Source organism: Elgaria multicarinata, chromosome 2, assembly GCF_023053635.1.
Source record: "Elgaria multicarinata webbii isolate HBS135686 ecotype San Diego chromosome 2, rElgMul1.1.pri, whole genome shotgun sequence".
Taxonomy (NCBI): domain Eukaryota; kingdom Metazoa; phylum Chordata; class Lepidosauria; order Squamata; family Anguidae; genus Elgaria; species Elgaria multicarinata.
In genome coordinates, this window is record NC_086172.1 from 156,607,784 (window position 1) to 156,628,916 (window position 21,133).

At 41.0% G+C, this 21,133-nt stretch overlaps 1 protein-coding gene across 5 annotated transcripts in view; it reads right to left on the reverse strand.

Moving 5' to 3' along the window:
- TTC7B (tetratricopeptide repeat domain 7B) overlaps positions 1–21,133 on the reverse strand; it is a 128,489-nt gene that overhangs the window by 39,643 nt on the left and 67,713 nt on the right. For 2 of the 5 annotated variants that reach the window (XM_063117966.1, XM_063117963.1), the window contains 3 exons: positions 15,232–15,329; positions 10,081–10,248; positions 6,937–6,987 (listed from right to left, as the gene is read on the reverse strand). In XM_063117966.1, the coding sequence (XP_062974036.1) occupies positions 6,937–6,987; positions 10,081–10,248; positions 15,232–15,329 (317 nt within the window). The remainder of the gene's footprint in view (positions 1–6,936; positions 6,988–10,080; positions 10,249–15,231; positions 15,330–21,133) is intronic. The other 3 variants (XM_063117967.1, XM_063117964.1, XM_063117968.1) reach the window with 3 other exon arrangements.

Consider the following 21,133-nt stretch of genomic DNA (forward strand, 5'->3'; position numbering starts at 1 on the left):
TTTATTATTTTTTTAAACTTATTTCTTCCCATGCACTTAGTGGTGTACAAACAATTAGCCCCGTTTATTAATACTAAACATCTAGAAGTGGCACAGTTTTATTGCAGCTCCTAATTATGTGAGATGTTCAGTGCACCTCTTTAAGTGAGCATGACACTAACTGATCAGATAATTCAAATATAACATCTATGTACATTTCACAAAAGCTTAGCTCGCCAAAAGTATAAATGAAGAGCGAAGCATCAGAAGTGTTTGCAAGAAGAAGGAAAAGATGAATACCTTCTTTGTCAAACTACAAATGTATTGGCACACAATCCAATCACCTTCTATTATTTCCTTGATGGCAATTTTGGAAGAGAGCTTGAATGTATCCTATTTCCCCCCACCCCCCAAATAATGTTAAATGTATACATTGGAACATCTTATTCATTAGCCACCGTAGACAATACATCTAATTAAAGTTACCAGCTTTTTTGTCTGGCAGCGCTCCTGTGGGCGGCTTTTGCAGCTGTGTGACAAGCATAAATTAAGCAGCTGAAACTTTTCTTGGCATGCAGAAGGAGAAATGTTATCTGCTGAATTTCTGCTTGCCCCACAGCTGTTAAAGGTACAGGAGCTCCAGAACTTTCAATTTTGAAGAGCGTGAATTCTAAAGGCTGGCCATCAGATACTGAAGCACTTTCACACCATCCTATTTTTGTTTTGTTTTTAAAGTTTTATTTCATACTCTTATACAAGGTTGTGGGTTTTTTTAAAAAAAGATTTATTTCATACTCTTATACAAGGTTCTCCAACCAAATGCCTGTGAGACATTTGGTATGTTGAAAAAGTGCCCTGGGCACTGCCACAAATTGACTGATGTAAGGGTGGCTAGGAGGCCAGTCACAAAAATGTTACAAGTGTCCTCTTATTTGTATTTGGGTGTGCATAAATATGCATCCTGTGTATGTGCTGGCCACTCTCATCTCTCTCTCTCTCTCTCTCTCTCTGTGTGTGTGTGACTTCTCTTTCTTTCTTTTCTTCCTCCCTCCATTTTGCTCTCTGGCTCCTCTTTCTTTCCTTCCTCCCTCTTTGGTTCCTTAACCCGCTCTCTCCACCCACCCCCTGGTCTCTTTCTCTAGCGCTTCGTTCTTTCTGTGTCCCCCCACCGCCCCTTCTCTTTGGTGGCTCCAACTTCCCCCTTCCTTCCTCCATATCCCTATGCAAATGAGCAAAGCAATTTCTCCATTAATTTGCATGGGGCAAGAAAAGGCCCCCCTGCTGAATATCGGCTGGAGGGAGATGAAGACTACCCCCTCAAGGACTCTGATGTCCCCAGGGTCCTTGGTGAATTTCACCCCCTTCCAGTCATTTTTCAGCATGGGCCTTTTTTTGCTCCCTATATAAGACTAGGAGGAATCTATCCATTGACTTGTATAGAGAGTAAAAAAAGCCCCCTGCTGAAAATGGGCTAGAGTGGGTAAGGCCCACCCCAGACCCTGTTGACCCAAGGCTCCTTGGTGGAGGCGGAATTCAGTAGAGGAACTTTTTGAGTCCGTATATGGGCCTATGAGGAAATGCTCCATAGGATAGGGCAATTTCACCATTCATTTTCATGGGGTGAGAAAAAGCCATCCTGCCAAAAATCAATCAGAGGGCAGCAAAGCTCACCCCCACCCCAAAGTACCTTGCTAGCCCAAGGGTCCTTGTTGGGAGTGCACTTCGCCCCCTCACCCACCATTTCTTTTCAAGAAGGACTTTCCACTCTCCTGTACAAGTGAATGGAGGAATCGCGACATTCACTTGGCACAAGGGGAAAATAGCTTGGTTGGCACAGTGGTGCCACAGTGGGCATTTTGATACGAGACAGGTTTACTCAAAAGTAACCCACATTTATTACAACAGGATTTAATTTTAATGACTGAGTTTTTAGGATCCGGATGTTTGGACCCTGCTACTGAGTTGGGACTCCCTTCTTGCTGTTGTCTTAAAGAGCCTCATCTGGGAGCCAGGCAATCCCTCTAGGAATATCATGCAATTGGGAATGGGGTAGGGAGAGAGAAATTGGCAGTCCTGTCATGTCAAAGTGGAAACACCTTCCTCTCATGCACTAGGGCTATATCTATTTAATGACTTTTCATGTTTCTTAGCATAAATATTGGAAGAGAGACTAATACCAGAAGATATTTATTCATACCGGCTCATTCCCCACATCCTTCCCTTTCTGGCCTTAACAGCAGTTAAGCATTAGACAAGTAACAATATTAACCTTGCTTAAGATTAACCGGTTTCACCCCCTGATTAGCCATAACCAAAGGTACTATCAGTACTGATATAATGCTTAACTGTTGCTAAGGTCAGAAAGAGAAGGGAATCTTTGTTCCAGGGGGCTAAAGCATGTAGGCCACATGTGGTGCTGGGTGGCAGTTGGGGCCAAGCACTCACACAAGCATTCTCCCCCCCCCCTCTCATCTCAGTATGCAGTATGCAGGGATGGGTAACTACCAGATGGTTGATCAGCTGAGCTACGGGGTAGGAACGTAAGAAGAGCCTTGCTGGATCAGACCGAGGCTCCATCTAGCCCAGCACTCTGTTCACACAGTGGCCAACCAGCTGTTGACCAGGGACTCACAAACAGGACATGGTGCATCAGCAAACCTCCAAATCATGTTTCCCAACAACTGGTATATATACTGTATTTTCTGGCGTATAAGACTACTTTTTAACGCAGGAAAATCTTCTCAAAAGTTGGGGGTCGTCTTATACGCCCAGTATAAGATGACTTTTTAACCCAGGAAGATCTTCTCAAAAGTTGGGGGTCGTCTTATACGCCCAGTCATCTTATACGTCGGAAAATACGGTATATAGGCTTAATGCCTCTGATACTGGGAGGGGTTCTCTGGGCTGCATGGAGAGTTGCTGAAGACCACCTGCAGCCCGCAGGCTGCCCAGATGTGGGCTAGAAGGAAGAGGGTGCATTCCTAAAGCTCGTTCCCAATTGCTTAAAAAGTAGGAATATTACATTTACATTGGTGTAGTATGTGGCCTTAATTTCTTTGTAAAATTTCAAGAGCACTTTCCTAACGCACAGTATATCCACTGCATTACGTCCATTATGACATACAAATGCAATTTCAGTACTAGCCTTTTTTTTTCTTTTGTAAAAACAGTATGTAAAAATAGCTGAACAAGGGTATGCAAAATGAAAACTGAATGGAAATGTGTATGCTTAACTATGTAAGTGAAGCTGTACCCATATATCTGAGACAAGTCAAAGGACCTATAGGGAGTAGTCAGGGTCTCTCCCTGCTCCTCCTCACTCCATTCAAATGTGCAGAAACTGAAGGACTGATCTCTTCCAGCAGGCCTACCCAGTTGAATTTTAAGATGCCTTTTTTTAATGGTGTGCTGCTTTTAATGATGCACTGGTTTTAAACGTTTGAATAAGTTGTATGTATTTTATGGTGTTTTTATTTGTGTTGTACCCCGCCTCAATCCAGAGGGAGAGGCAGGTAACAAATTATTATTATTATTATTATTATTATTATTATTATTATTATTATTATTATTAAGATTAGAAATGGACTAGCTGAATATTGAATGTGCAATCAGTACAGACTGCATTTCCTATGTTTATTTAGTTTTCATGTATCTTTCTTGCCATCTTGGTAAGGATAAGCATCAACCAGTTCCACAGTTATTCTTTGGTTCCATACAAACATTGACAAAGGCTGCAAGTCCTAAAAAATATTAAGCCCATAGAGTAGTCCCTACATACTGTCAAAGATGATGACTTCATACATGAGGTCTAAAAAATCGTGTGAACGTATGAAACATGGGTTAGCAGTAATACAATTCAGATAGTCAATAATGGCTGCAACTCATTGTCAAGTGACAAACCCAGGTTTGCTGATGCTTAAAAATGTATGAAGCACTGATAAATCCTTGTTTATTCATGGCAAAATCAACACAGTGGCCTATGGGCTGCTACCAATTGTAGTCAGTATACACATGTATTATTTTCTCTCTAAAGTTTTGGCTTTAATGGAGAATAATAATGCTTCAATGTGCTAAGTAATTTAGGTAAGATTGAACAAAACCTTAGCACCTGGGTGCCAAGGTTTTGTTCAATCTTACCTAAATTATTAAGGCAAATCCTTACGCCTCATTACATTTTGAGTCGGTATAAAAATGTAATAAATAAATAAATAAGGATGAGTTCCAGTGCTCCTCATCTTGGCTGTCATCTCTGATCTGAGATCAGAATGAGGGGTGTAGGGCCGCTCTCCCCATGCATGGGCAAGTCCCAATGCCCCCTCATTCCCACTGCTATCTCTGATCTCAGATTGGAGGTAGCAATAGGAGGTGGGGTGGCCTGGATCCTTTTCTCTATACTGGGAGGAGAAGCAATTCCATGCCTCCTTCCAGCATGGAGGGGAAAAAAGGGGGGTGACATCAGAAGATGGGACCACAGCCTCTGACATCATCCAGCTTGTGGGTCTCCTGAAGGGGGTAATCTGCCCTCCCACCAGAAAATAGTTCTGTACCCCTTCCTTAAGGGATTAATATTCATTGATATTTTAGACCTCTGCTTAAACTGTACTCTTCCCCTCCTACATGCCTATACACTCAGGGCAAGCTGAGGCTATGGCATGTTCTTACTGAGGTGGCAAAAGCAGTTCAGACCGCAGCTGGGGGTTCACATGATAACTGGTTGAAACACTGAAAAGCCATTGTCAGTCAGTGATGGTAATAGATTGACCAAGGGTTTCACTAGGTATAAGGCAGCTTCCTAGGCTCTCTATGATTGAGTGCATCGTGTGTGTGTGTGTGAGTGAGGGACATCTAGATTTGTATGTGGAAGTAATTGTGTATACGAAGGAACATTTAATCAAGTGAGCTCCCATTTGCAAACTGAAGTGGCAAAGCCCTCACAAAGGTTTGCCACCTCAGTGAAACTGAGACATGTGTGGGAGATGGTAGGAACAAGGCAGACACCTCTGGCTCTTTGCCTAACTTCCATAAACACATCCATGATACTTCCGTAGTGAGATCTGATTAGAACTTGTCATTCACATTTTTAGGAACAGAAGAAGCTTCCTTATACTGAGTGAGACCCTTGGCCCATCTAGCCCAGTATTTTCGACACTGAACTGCCAGCTTTTTCCTACCCAACCTCGTCATGCCGGGGATCAAACCTTCTGCATGCAAAGCAAATGTTCTACCACTAAGCTATGGACCCTCCCTATTCCTATTGCAAATGGAATATTCATATTCCATGGAGACCTTTTTGCTATAACCTATGGCTTGTTTGTTGTTGAACTCGTACTAGAATACTCATATTTGGGTGGTCCAAAAGTAACTCCTTGAAAATACTAAGGAGCAGATATTTAGTTGTTGCCTGGCCACAACATCTGCTGCCTCACTTTTTATTACACTACGTCGCTATACCTGTTCCAAGAATTCTGATTAACCTTAACAATTCATTCACTGTGAAGAAAGCATGCTTTGTTTGAATGACTTGATTTTATAATCCTTTAATTCAAAAAGAGACACCTACCACAATTTGAAGAATCAACAAAGGAAGCCTGTCACTGTGACAAGGTGGTGATTGGATTTGTCAGCATTTTTGCAGGTATATACTTTGAGACTGACTTTCATTTGCTGATTTCAAGCAAATGAAAAAGGCCTCAATTCTATCTTTCTTTTCTACCTAATGTTTTATGAGAAATAACCATGTCTTCATAGGATAAGCATGTTATTACTTCTCCTGTGTTTAGCTTTAAAATTGCCAAATGAATGAGGAAATGGTCAATACTTGACATCATACAAATATTTCAGAGGTTCTTGCTCTCCTTGCTGCAAATTGGGAAGTTATTTTTCAAACAAACCTCATGAGAACAATGTCTTACTCAAAGGAAAAGCAATGGAATGGAGCAAAATCATGCAAAGTGAGAACACACATCAGATTTCACATGTGAAAAAAAGCAGGCCGCAAAGCATGTGAGAACACCAAAATGTGATCATGCAAGGATCTGCATGCAAAAATGCTCTCTAGGTGAAGAGACAGTACCTTCTGCAGGACTAAATAAAACAGGTATGGCTACGGTCAAATCCCACAAGACTGTTAGCAATACAGCAATTCATCCCCCACCCACAGCATGTTAAAATGTTTGTCAATAGATTGTAAGCCTATGCGGCAGGGTCTTGCTATTTACTGTGTTATCTGTACAGCACCATGTACACTGATGGTGCTATATAAATAAATAAATAAATAAATAAATAATAATAATAATAATAATAATAATGTTTTGGGAAATAGTTTATGTGTATCAAAAAGAAGTAAAGCTTTGGGCTTTCTACACTATCACCTTACAGAAAATTTCCTTTGCTCCACAGGGTTGGTACATGAAGCATTAACACTTCCCTTTTGCTAATTAAGTCATCTCAATATACTTACTGAATGGTGAGAAGACCACACAGATGGCTAACAAATAATAATTCAACGCTAGATTAAGTGTCAAACTAAAAAGAATTGTTACTAAAGAATTTTAACATGGGCTGATGACTTCATTTTTGTTAAACATATTTTTATTGTATGATCTGCCCTGGATTCCATCTACTTCTGTTAGCCAAAAAACTAGAAAACAGAGTCACTGTAATGACGCATAGATATAGTGAATTGAGGAGTTCGCTAAAGAATATGCAAGTTTAGCCCCTGCCTTCCAAACACCTTGATTTGCAGCCCTCCAGAAATTAATACTGCCTCCTTAGTAACTGAACTCAAGTGCTCAAGCCTCAGGGTGACTTGAATGGGTAAAGAGCAGCAGCCTTGCTTAGCACACTGTCAAACCTCCATGACGAATGGACAACATTTACATTCTGTGGTGAAGGGAAGGTGTTATTACTAAATCTTTAGAAATTTAAGAATAGACCTGTATAGTAAATACTACTTACAAACTGAAAAAAGGGAGAAAAAACCATGAAAGTAAGCATCTGGAGGGTTGCCTTTAAACAACAGATCAAACCACAAATTAAAATCACAAAAAGATAACAGCTATAAAACAGAATTACGCAAAAAGCAAATACACTTCTGATAACCTTCAAACTGCAAGCCAGTTTTGTTGTTTTCCAAAGGAGACTGGACATTTCAAATAAGGAGTTCAATTTACATCATTTTTCCAGTAAGAATTTGGAGAATGTATTGGTTAAAATCCTGCCATATTAATTTTCCAACGGAATACAGAAAAATAACAGAATACAGAAAGCTATAGGGTGATTTCTACTCGTGAACTCAACGGAAAACACACACACACACACAACTTTATTCAGCACACAAACAATTTGAGAGTATACTTTTAGCCTAAACGTTTTAGGACAAGTCAAGGGCCTCATATACACCAAGCAGGATATTGCACTGTGAAAGTGGTATGAAAGCGGTATATAAGAGGCAGGAGCCACACTACTGCTTTATAGCTGTACTGAAGTGCACTGACAACTGCTGGGGGCCATTGACACATACCACAAACCACTTTCATACCGATTGATCCTGCTTGGTGTAGGTCCTGCCTTTTATATACCACTTTCATAGTGCAATATCCTGCTTGGTGCAGATGAGGCCAGGGTTTGAAGAGGAGGTTTCTGCAAAATCACCATATGCGGTAAAACAAATAAATAAATTCTGTATGGATACTGCGTCTTTCAATAAAGCTAGAAAATTCACAGCCTACTTCTGTATTTGCATTTCTGCAATTTCTCATTTTTTCTTAAGATATCCCTCTGGAATTCCAAGTGAGACAGAGCCTCACCAGGAACAAACAGTTTCATGCTACATGGGCCATACTACATTATAGTGGTGTGTTCTACAGAGACTTGGTTTTTAAAAGGAAATTGTCTACCACCATTCTCCAACAGTTGGCATCCATCAAAGTAAAAGCCAATCCTCAATTTCTTAAGCCTTTGTGGGGGAAAAGTGGATCTCTGAAAGGTTAGGAACATCCAAAGCTGCCTCATATGGAGTCAGGCCACTGGTCCATCAAGCCCAGTGTTGTTGAGACTGACTGGCAACAGCTCTCCAGGGTCTGGAGAGTTTTTCAGTTCTATCCGGAGATGTCAGAAATTGAATCTGGGACCCTCTGCATGCAAAACATGTGCTCTGCCACTAAGCTGCAGCCCTACCCAAATCAGCATCCAACTTTTAATTCATTGCTCTATTTTGAGTTTTCTCATATATTCACCTACTGCAACATTGATTCTGATCCATAAAAAACAAGTACTAAACTACACCTTATAGCAATTTTCTGGACTTTATCACCTAAGACTGCAGTCAAGAAGTCCTCCCCCATTTAAAATAAAAACCTTCATTAAGGCTGCAGTCCTATAATCATTTACCTGGGTGTAAGCCCAACTGAAATCAATGGAACTTACTTCTGAGTAAAGATGAATAGGTTTATACTGTAAATGTAGTAAACTGGCCAAGAGCAAAAAGTTTAGCATAGTATTCTGTTGGATGTGCGACTTTAATACCTGACTGGCAGTCTGAAATGGTACAGGCCAGTATTCTACCATCTCCACCTATCACCTCATTCTGCATAAGGTATAGCATGGCTCTTAGAGGTACAATTTTCTTAAAGTTGTCACTGAGTAGAACCAGGCTCACAGACAGGCCTAAACAAACAAGTGATAACAGAATGAGTATTAATATAAAAGCACAAAAGCTATTCGTTCAATGGCTAAATGAAATAGGATCCAACTCATTGTGACCTGATTAATTTGCACTCCTGTGCCACTTATTTTCTAGCACCTGTCATCCAATTCTGTGCCAGAGACAAGGATTTACTCATACAACTAACTCAAATGATAAATTAAACGAATTTATGATAGCAATAACAAACCAAGCAACCAGAGGACAAGAATAAAAACTTCCACGTCTTGAAGCCAATGTCTAGGAATGAAAATTATTGCCAATAGCTCCGGCTATTGGGCGGTACAGAAATGTAATAATAAATAAATAAATAAAAATAATTCTGTCAAATAAAAATCCTAACGTTTTAAAATGAGTCAATTGCAGGGTAGGAAACAAAACCAATAAAATGTAGGTAGTGGAGGCAACTATGTTCCTACCATACAAAGATCAGTACAAGAGATAATCCACTTCGCGATAAGAGGCAGTATAAAACCAGTTTTAATCAATAATGGCTTTCTCCTGTGATACTGGCACATTCGGAGCATGAAGACTGAAATCCTAATTGCTTACTCTACCAACAGCCTGCTTCACACATTATGCAAGGGCAAATGTATGTGGATGAAGAAATATTGGCATGACCCCAGAACAGACTGGACTCTTCTCTACCTGAAGGCTTCAGAGAGGGGCGAGGGGAGATCAAATGGCACCCTACAGCTCATTTCCTCCCCATACTTAGACTCCAGACTCACAGCCAAGAGATGGGAATCTTCTTCATCCTGCTGCATCCCCATCATAATCCTAGCTCCATAGCACTGTACCTACACAATACACCCATTTCCCCACACCTAAAACATTTGTGCGTTTTCATGTAAACACATAATGGTCAGAATTAGGTGCCAGGTTTCCAGTGTTGGGCACTACACCACAGCAGCTTGTTGCATGGCAGCAACACTGGGAACCAATCTTCGTGCAACGGACTGTTGGTATGCTTCATAACAGGGCCATTGTGATCCAACACAATGCTGCAGTAGCCTTATGCCAGCACTTGTTCTATCCTGTCAGGGAGGCAATGGAGCCCTCTAGTGAGTCCTCTATGTAAACTTTTATGAGCCCTTCTAGTTTCCTGGAGGAGTTGGGAGGCTAATTTAACACCATGCCCACTTGAAACCATCAGTACTTCCTTGCAGAAACATGTAGCATTGCAGCCTAAAACTCTGGCACCCATAAATGCCCCAGTGATTTAAATTTTAAAAAAATCAAAATCAAATGTATCGAAACAGGTAGGTTGCATCTATACCAAATACCTTGATGTCCAACAACATTCCAATGTGACTGGTGCTTAGCAGTTACAGAGATTATCAGAAGCACAAACAGAGCAAACTAACACGCCTATCAGAAAGAGGAAATCAGTTTACAGAGTGAAGGTTCGCAGGGCCCAGGAACGTGGTCACAGTATGGATTGGTTGCATTGGGCCAGACAAAGGTATCAGTTTTGGGATGAGGGTGAGGAGATTGAGGAGATATAAACAGGTGGAGAAGAGATTCTGTTCTTGAGAGAGATGAAGATGTGGAGGAATCAGAAGCTAAAAAGTGAAAGAGAAAAATTATAAAGAAAATGCCAGGAATAGGATTTAAATGGATTTATGGATGCCAAGAAAGAAAAAGAAAGCAAACCGTGTAGCCCATTTAGCCACCACTAAATAGGGACACAATAATTTCCAACAGGTCTTCCTGGAACCACTGCAAAACTCAATTTTCTTGCATGAAATAAAATGTGTTAAAATGTTTACTAAGACTTTAAGAGGGAGGCATTAAACTAATTTCAATCAAATCAATTTATTTTGGAAAGAAAAATGATTATGAAAACATATGAAATGCGTGCTATTTGACATGTGTAATAAATAGATGAAATAGAAATTAATCCCTAATATCTGAATGCCTGAAGCTGCTAAATATTCATGTAGGATAGAAAGAAGACAATAACTGTCTAGGTAATCAGCATCAAACTTTTACATATTTTACATAATCTTTGAATGACAGCAGACAAGAGACCTGTTTCATCACCCTGCACCCAAGAGGAAGGGAGTATTGATCTTACCCAGGCAGCAAAGAGACCTGATGCATTGTGCTCAGGCCAAGTCAACTCACACATTCTCTTCTGCATTGCTGAACAATATCAAAGGCAACTCATGTATTTATTTTTTAATTTTTCATCCTACCTTTCCTCCCAGGAGCTTAAGGGGTCATACAAGGGATCATTCTATTTTATGTAAATAAGCCAGGCAGAAAAGAGCTCCAGGATCCTCCCATAATTCAAATTCTGTAATAGAGTTCGTCTCCCTTCTACCCCCATATGAGCCATTCTACTTGAAAAGTAGGTGGGCAACTTTTCACAGCTGGTAGAGCATGAGTGGGCGAAGACAGCCTGGATTTACTGGACTGCACACCATTGAAAACAGCTCTGCTGAATGATATTTTGCAGATGTTACAGCAGTGTGTGTATGTGCTGGTGGGAGGATTCACCACCATTGAAACTATAGCTTAGATTTTTAAAAGGAGATCTATTATTACCATTATCATCATCATCATCATCATCATCATCATCATCATCATCGTTTATTACATTTCTATACCACCCCATAGCTGAACCTCTCTGGGTGGTTTACAAAATATTAAAAATGGCATACAAAATTTAAAACCGTAAAAACGTAAAAAAAAGACAGTATACACAAAGGCAACATACATCTAAAAACAACACTGAGATGTCAGCCAAACCTAAAAACAGATCTGGAATCGATTAAAACACATCACATGCTGCTAAATGCCTGGGAAAAGAGAAAATGTAAAAATCTATAAACCGCATGCCATCTCTGAGGTAGCTACTGACCCTCCCACTTCACCTTTTTTAGCTCTCTAGTAAAATAGGGAATCCCAGAACTGACAATGCAGGAGACTGTCTATTCTGCAACCTGACTACTGGTACAGCAGCCAGACAAGGACCAACCTTTACAGCTGGAACTGTTTTTTGGGTGGTTCCTCGACTTGTGCTTCTAATACTGGGACCTCGACGACAACTAGGGCTTAAAGGCCCTGTTCAGAAGACATCTTAAACCACGGCTTTAACCACAGTGAGTAAGGCAAAAAGCCTTATTCACCATGGTTAAAGCCGTGGTTTAAGGTATTTTCTGAACAGGGCCTTTAAGCCCTAATTGTCTTACAGTTATCCACTTCCTGCTAAAAGTTGACAACCTAGGAATTCGTTTATGTTGACCAGCTTGCCATAACCACAATTCAAACTGGCCTATGATACAAAGGCATAGCTAGGCAGATGTGTTTTGTTTTGTTTTGTTTTAAGAGTCCTGCTCTGCAAGTCTGCCCTAAAACTAAACCAGCAACCTCTAAGCAGAGATGCGATCAGGATGCGATCCATCACCATTTGTAATATGGCCTCCAAACTATGATCTGGCCTGGTTCTATCTGGATCTAGAATGGGACTGGTGGCTCCTAGAATCTGAATGTTGGCATAATGTGGGCTCTCCCACACTAGAGGCCTTCAAGAGGCAGCTGGACAAGCATCTGCCGGGGATGCTTTAGGGTGGATTCCTGCATTGAGCAGGGGGTTGGACTCGATGGCCTTGTAGGACCCTTCCAACTCTGCTATTCTATGATTCTATGATTCTATAATCATTCAGGCGGGTGGGGGAGGAGCAGATATGGACCAGTTTTGTGATGTGAGCCAGATCACAAAATAAAAAAGACTCAGTGGAAGTTCATTAAATAGCCACATCCCAGTAAAAGAACTTTGTCTCCCCCATTGGCCTCTTGTGACAACAGACTGCTGGCCCTGTTCAAGAACTTTGGATATAAGACATCTTTCCATGGAGTTGCTTTCCCACTACTGCTGAGCCCACTTAGTGCCAGCCTGCTATCTTTATCCAAAATGAAAAAGATTCATGAAGCTGTTATTCTGAAAGCCACACTGACCCTGTTCCTGCTAAGCCACGGTGGTTAAACACTTTCAGCTAAACATTATGGCTTAGCATGTCGTGTGAACCATGGCTTAGCATGTCATGTGAACCATTCCTAACCATGGTGTCTACATAAAGATGGTTTAAACACACTCATTAACCATTTGCTGCAAACGGATAAGCAGCCTAACCATGGTTAGCATGTTGCCTGAACAGGCTGACTGACTTTTTAAAGCACTCAGCCATGGAGACCCACTGGGTGACTTTGGGCCAGTCAGACTCTCAGCCCAACCTACCTCACAGGGTTGTTGTTGTGAGAATAAAATGGAGGGGACGAGGAGGATTATGTACACTGCCTTTGGTTCCTTGAAGGAAGAAAAAGGTGGGATATAAATGTAATAAATAATAATAACCAGACATTCTAGCGCTAAATGGAGTTTTAGGCAGCTGTCCTGCCCACCTCCACGCACACCCTCCAGGCGTGGCTCTTACCTGCCTCTCAGTTCCTTTTCGTCCACCGCAGTCATGGCTTGTCATGTTGTCTGAACCCCGGTGGTATGGTTTGTTGAGGGGGAAACAGCCCTCAAATAATCCATGGGCTGTTGCTGAGGTGAGGGTTGTTCCCCCTCAAACAAGCCATGCCACATGGGTTTGGACGACACAACAAGCCAGAGCCAGGCTGGTGATTATGCAAATTGCGCCTGGCACACACTGGCTATAATGAGCATGAGAACCGGACCAATGTTTGCCTGAGAAGATATAAAGTAGTTTCATATTTCAGGGAAAACAGATGGGCATAAGAATGATTACATAGACAGATTAGGGAACAATATGGATAAATCATGCAATTTACTTTTACCCCGTGCTCAAAGACAGGTTCATTTTCTGATTTGTTGTACAATAATTTTTTATTTTATGTGTCTTCATTGTGTTATGACAGTCCCTAAACTGAAGTATGCTTTCAATTAGCTAGTACAAACAACCACACACAAAGCAAAAGTTATTCAGGAAATAGTTAGCAATTTACGATGACTGAAACGTCTTATGCTCCTGAGAGCACAATCCTATGTATGTCTATTGAGAAATAATCCACATTAAGATCAGCGGGGCATACTCCCAAATCAGTGTGTATAGGACTGAAATCTTAATTTTGTAAAATAATAACAACAACAACAACAACAACAACGATGTTCTTGTATATTACTTTGAAAAGACACAATGCATCAAACCTCCTGTAGAAGGGGCATTAAAGGGGCTTTCCCCTGATTAAAAAAAGAGGTTGCCATCTTATATATAAGATATATAGGTTTTAAACGCCTGCTTCACATATTCACACTTTATATTTTAGGTGCACATGTCAAGTTTTCTGAATTATGGCCTTTTGGTCTTCAGCATACATGGATTTATGTAAAGCACTTAACACACGGGAGGACAAACAGACAAGACCCTAAAGTAGAGCAGCTGTTTGTTGCATTTAAGCTTGCAATTCATATGCACAAATTTTATGTCCATATGCATATTTTGTACTGGGAAGGGATAACAAAACATGAATAAATTTTTAAAAAATACTCCACACACTCACAGGTACTCAGAAAGGAGTCTCACTTTTAGGTATTAAGTATCCTATTTTCCATTCCACCACCATCATCAGCATCCCATTATTTATTTATTTATTTATTACTGTGATAAGCTGGGTTGTGCTTTGAACCCATATCAAGTTAATTAGATATCCACTTCACAGAGATAAGAATATTTTTCTGTGCCCATAGAAAACATGCTGGATTTCCAGGAAATCAAAGGCAAGTGTTACAGAATGAGAGATTCACTAGGGTATGAAATATCTAATACAGGGAAAGAGAACCTGGAAGTGAATGGAAAGTATCTCTTTGGAGTACCATAGATTGTGCAAGAAGCACTTCATTTGCAACATAAGAACTGCTAAACTGGATTTGTCCAGCAGACACTTAATGATAAAGCTGGCTCTGGGTTCACTTCCTACGAAGCCCAAGTAAAATGGTGCTCCCCATGAAACGACCTTCCCCTCACTTACTAAGTATTCATATGGATTCCTGAAGGAAATGAAACAATCTAGCAATCTTTAGTCAGACTTTATAAAAAGGAGGAGGAGGAGGAGGAGGAGGAGGCGGCGGCCAGATTAAAGGAAGCCAGATTCCAGCTGGACATCAGGAAAAAGTTCCTGACTGTTAGAGCAGTACGACAATGGAATCAGTTACCTAGGGAGGTTTAGGGCTCTCCCACACTAGAGACATTCAAGAGGCAGCTGGACAACCATCTGTCAGGGATGCTTTAGGGTGGATTCCTGCATTGAGCAGGGGGTTGGACTCGATGGCCTTATAGGCCCCTTCCAACTCTGCTATTCTATGATTCGAGGAGGAGGAGGAGGAGGAGGAGGAGGAGGAGGAGGAGGAGACATCATCATCAACAACAATTCCAGGCTACAAATGGGATGTTTCTAAAAATCTTTAAATTACAGTGAATAATTCTCATGCTATCTCAAGTGCTTTAATTGGTTTAGAATCTAGACTTAAGATTATAATATCTAACAGACACTTTATTGTTGTAGACACTAATCCTCACCTGTTTCAGGGTCACTGAAGTCTGGCAAAGTAATTGTATTAAGCTGTCGCCTGTCAGCAATGGCTCTGTCTAACAAACTGCTGCCCCGTCCAGAATCACTATAGGAAACAATCCAAGGCGTTAGTCATATAAAGCTTAAAAAGTAAATTGTGATGTTTATGCTACATCATATCTCTTAGTACAAATAGATCAGTGCTGTGTCATTTGCCCCCTGAAAAGTCAGACAGCAGTGATACAACCCACTAAAAACTATGTCTCTCACAATGGCTAAAACTTTTTCACATGGGGTAGTACTGATTTCTGATCTAGGCAATGAAGTCTAGAGAACAAATAATGAGGAACAGTATATGGATGCTGCATAATGTCTGCATGTAAATACCAACCTTTGTTTCTTTGTGTTGCATAAGGGGCATTTTTAACAAGCGGATTTGTTTTTCTATAGAAAGGCAACACTGCTTAGTGCTCTGGTTGCAGCAGCATTGCTACTGTCCCAGGGAGACATGATAAGTGTAAAATCATGCAAGAGTAGAAGAATTTTGGTTTCTTCATATCTGCTCTAAACTTTAAAATGGCTTCCTGGCTCATCTGAATGAACTCTAGGCAATTTCCTCCCAATGAAACTTTTAAATCCATTTTCGAGTAGCACGTTCTGTATACAGAATGAAACGATTTCCTTTCTTTGTTCAGCTGCTGTTAAAACGGTACAAAAGACTCTGCAAGTCACTAACACAGCATTGCTGGGCTGCTAATTCCAAGTGCAATGATGCAATTACAGTAATCCACAGGAAACAGAAGGGAACCTTCCTTAGCCCATTTTATCAAGTAATAACTACTACATCAGTCAGAACACATTTCCTGGAAACTGCTGTATTAATTATCTCTTTGATACATGAACAATGTCGTGCCAAACATCACTGAGAAGGAAAATAAAGATGAAGGTTAATTTATCCCTTACGGCAACTTGTCTGGATGGTCCACGGCCCCCAGTTTGGTCCCAGTTGCTTCCAGCTGGGTCGTCCATACAAGAGCACTATGGGATTCTGATTGGAGAGGACTTTGTGTTGTCAGCCCAACAGGCTCACAAGTCCCTAATCAGATCTTTGAACTGAATGCATGAAGATTTACAGTATAACATAGCCAGGGGCCCAAAGACACTTTGGGGACAGGTGTATGTGTTCATACATGCCCTGATCCCACTTTAGCCATACTCATGTTGCAGGCAAATGCCTGCAAAGGGCTAGAGATGGTGAGAGAACTCCCAGGCCTACTGAGGGCTCCCTTAACAGGATTGGCTCAGTGATACATGTGCATTTGGCTCAAAGCGTGTGGTAGGTCACATTCTAGATCTGGTTTTCTGTGCTCAATGAGGATGGTGATCCATGAACGAGGAAGGCTGTGTTCATAGTCTGAAGGCACATGAGACAGCTACCTTACTGAAGCTATGCAGGTTTAGGTCTGATCAGTGCTTGGAGGAGAGACCACCTGGGAACCACATGTAGCCACCTTGAGTTCCAGAATGGAAGAAAGGTGGGATATAATAAATACATAAATAAAGCACTGTATGGGGGAATGCCTTTGAAAGGTGATTCAAAATTTGGCAGCCTGTCTTCTCCCCTGTAACCGACTGCAGTTGTTGTCAATGTCATCATCATTACCTTTATTATCATTACCACTTATTATCAACTACCGATGATGATGATGACGACGATGACTGCCTATTACATATTTATTTATTTATTTATACCGCCCAATAGCCGGAGCTCTCTGGGCGGTTCACAAAATAGTACTTCAGGCCAGTGGCACATTTGGAAATTTGAGAAAACATGATGGGCTCTGTCACAAAATGATTACCACAGGTGGCATGGTCAGTCAGAAAAACTCATTTCACAGAAGGCCAATGGGTGAAGCTAAAAGATGAATAACTTATCCAAGAACTTGAGTACAAGTCAGAGGTGGGAGTGTAATCCCCCAAACACAAAACCACTCCTTTGGAGCCGTGGTTTTCTGCTTCAACAGAACACCCATTGTTGCAGCCTTGGCCGAAAGCATGCTCTTGAAAATGTTTTTTTTTAATGGATTGTAGAAAGTGTGTTGGAGTGGGAAGAGCCGCAGACACCTTGGCATATGTCAGTGGGTGCCACATTGGGTATTAATTTTGGGTATTAATGACACTCTGGGAATGCTTGCTAAAGAGGCAGTTTTGGGAGAAGAACACTGAACTGAAACCGTTACTATTTGATCCTGGCTGCCACAGCTGGGTATTAATTTTGGTTAATTTTTAATATCCGAGTTCCCAGAGCAAGGGTGGGAACCTCTTTCACCCTGAGGCCCAGATTCAATTTCAAAGGAGCTCTCAGGGGTTGTATTCCAGTGGTGGGTAAAGCCAAAATACTATATAATAGCTTAATTATCTTACTACCATTAGCTGAGCCTCAGGAGAGCTATTTCAACCTTCTAGGATGGTGGGGAAACTGCACAATATGTGGCTGGTGGGAATGGGGAATGGGGCGGGGGCCTCTATGAAACCAGAAAGGACTAAATTGGGACCCCAGGAGGGGCAGATTTGGCCCCTCGGCCTGTGATTTCCTCACCCTAAGAGAGATAGTAGTATCCAGACTTAGGCCTTAGCTAGACCAGGCTTTATCACAGGGCAAACCCCAGGGTCGTCCCTGTGTGCCCACATGACGCACAGGGGATCCCGGGATCAGGGAGGGATCATCCCTCCCTTGCCCTGGGACAGAGCCCTCCCCTTTGGGCCCGCTTTTTCCATGGTCTTGGCTGAGCCTGAGACCGCGGAACATGTGGCCTGTTGCCGCGGTTTGACCCAGCTCCAGGAGCTGCACCCATCGGGGGCTAGGGTGAGGGGAGCAGAGAAATTAAGTTAAATTTTTAAAAAGACCTACCTAAAGTGCACAAATGTTCATGTGCTGCTTCTCCTTTAAAAATAAAAAATGGCGGGCGCGATGCCTCTCTTCCTGAGGTCGTTGCACCTCATGTGTAAATGGAGGAGGGATTTCACGTTAATCACAACGCGAGATCTTCCCTCCTCCATCCTGGATTATCAGGTAGGTCTAGCTAAGGCCTGTGTCAAACCTAAAGTAGAGCCATTGAAAGCAACAAGACTTAAGTTACACTCTAACTTAAATCTTATTGATTTCAATGGGTTTACTCGAAGTATGTTTAAGTTTGGATCTAAACCACAGTCTTCTCTCTTGGATCATGCTCAGGGAAACCAGTTCTGTATGTGCAGAAGCTAGCTGTTAGCAGCAGTTATTAACTAGAAACCAGTCTGACATCATGAATCCATGTCTTCCCCTCACCAAAGGAGTGTTTCAATGCTTCCTAAAATTGCTTTGGCTTTTTTTTTAAAAAAATACAAAGGTGCATAATAGGCCCTAAAGAGGTAAGTCCAACACTTATGGTAGAAGTTAAGAGAGGAGAAGCATTATAACAATGACAGAATTAAAGAAACCAAGAGAGATAACAAATCATGCTATTTGAAAATTATATACTTTCAATTGTCATGGGAACAGAAAAACTTTTCTGCTTCAGAACAGGTCAAAAATACACACTACTCTCCAGCATAATCACTACTAAAAATTATTTTTAGGCACGAGTGCATAAAGCTCATCAGAAAGGCAGTGACAGAACAAGATTCAATTCTGTGCCAATATCAAGTACAGCTGCAGAGGTTGGGAGGTATAAACATATTACTGTAATTGTGCGCACACAGATATCATGCTGAAATTAGGTGTAAAAGGAAACTGTCATCATACTGCTCAGATCAGCACTCTGGAATTCAGATAAGCAGGATGTTTTGCCAAATACAGAATGGGGAAATAGTTTCTAAATGTGTTTTAGGTGAAAAATGCTACTTCTGAGCCTAGCCAAAGAGCAGAGGCTGCAATCCATTTTTAATTTGTAAGCTCAAATATGACTGAAAACAGCTTTTAATGTTTTTAAATGAACAATTAATTTAACTATATATTTCCCAGATGTTTCCCCCAGTACTCATTGAAAAAGGACTGGAAACTTTGCCTTTGGAAACTGCCTTTTCAAATTGAGATGCTTAATTTAAATCACACTCCTGTAAGTATGTTATCATAATTAAAAATTGTGCATAGGATGTGACATCATTGAAGACTGAAAATTTAACCATAATAGTGTTTTGTTAGAAGTAGTAATATTAGCAGTGTTGCTGTTACAAAATAAGAGGACCTGTCCACACTACTACGAGGCCAAATGCAGACATAATTTGATCCAGCATGAATGGATTGAGTGGCAGGCATGGAATCATATGTCCCCTGGTTCATCATTATTACCTCTGATTAAAGTGAACCCAGGGATGCTCCGAAACTATTTCAGAGCCCTGATTAAACTCCATTTCTAAAATATGGTCTAGTAGTCTTCCCATCTTAATTTTAACTTGTGTTAATAATGGTAAGATACAATGATAAATCTGCATGTGGATGTTTGTGATCTTGCAGGGCTGGCTGTGTTAAATCTGCATCAAGCAACCCCTAAAGTAAACAACAATTATGTCAATATGCAAATACTTTCGCTATGAACCATGAAAGACATTGACTGGTTTTGGAGGACATACTGAAGCTCACCATGGGTTATTTAACCCATGACACTAGATTGCATATGTGACCCCACCCCAGTTGAGGGTTGCTGCATCATGTGAACTGATTGAGCATGGGTTATGTATCTAAAAGAAACCCCGGGCCCCACAGCCTCACTGTGGGTTAAATAGCCTACAGTGGGCTGTCGTGTTGTGCGAACCACCTTAATGAAAAGAATTCTTGACAATTTCAGTACCTTTCATTTATATTTGGGTAGTCTCCAGAGTAGAGTAGACCCATTGAATGAATGGGACTTAAGTTAAAATTTGGCTGCTAAAATTTGGCAGTGCGGTAGCTAAAAAATAGAATTTTGGTGGCAAACTGCTACAGAGGCTTCAAAAAGGCAATTTTGGTTGAAAACAAGCTAAACTTATCCTTTTGAAGCCTCTGTTGAATTTTGATGGTGTGACAGAGAATGAGGGGGGTATGTGTTGCCAGTGCCTAGACTAGAGTTTATACACTACGGCCTGTATTTTCCTTATTTGCTATTTCTTATGCTGTACGCCAGACCTGATACATAGTGGCATTACAATGCAGGGAGTTTTCTGTTGATACTCATTCAAGAAACAGCACTAATGTGTTTTGTCTTTCCACTTATGGTTCTCTGGATTCAAGCCAATAAAATCAACACTACCATATTCATACGAATAGATCTACTTTTTTCTATTAACTTTTGTACTAATATAACAAACATGATTACTAGATGGACGAGTTTCAAATTTGTCAGCAATACTATAGATGTACGGATTTTGATAAATCTGTTGCGTCTGTGTTTTGCTGAAAGTCTAGTGTCTTTCGTTTCATCGTCCGTTCACTGATGGAATCAATTTCTTTAAACAGAATTATGTTCTACTTATGCTAATTTCCATTAGTAAATTAGCATTAGTGCACAGTTGTGCAAATGCGCTCATGCACATGAGTTTATTTATTTATTTAGAATATTTATATACCGCTCCCCACTGAAAAATCTCAGAGCGGTGTACAAGATAAAATGAAAATAAAAACAGAATAAAACAGTTAAAACAAAATTTAAAAGAAGCAAAAACAGAGATCCAAGGCTGCATATTAAAGAAAGGCTTCTTGGAATAAAGATGTTTTCAGGAGGCGCCGAAAGGAGTACAAGATTGGAGCCTGCCTGACATCCAGAGGCAGGGAATTCCACAGGAGGGGCGCCACCATGCTGAAGGCTCTTCCCCTGGTGGATTCCAATCGGAGGATGGATCTATGTGGAACCACCAGGAGCAGGCCCTCGGATGACCTCAGTGACCGGGCAGGTT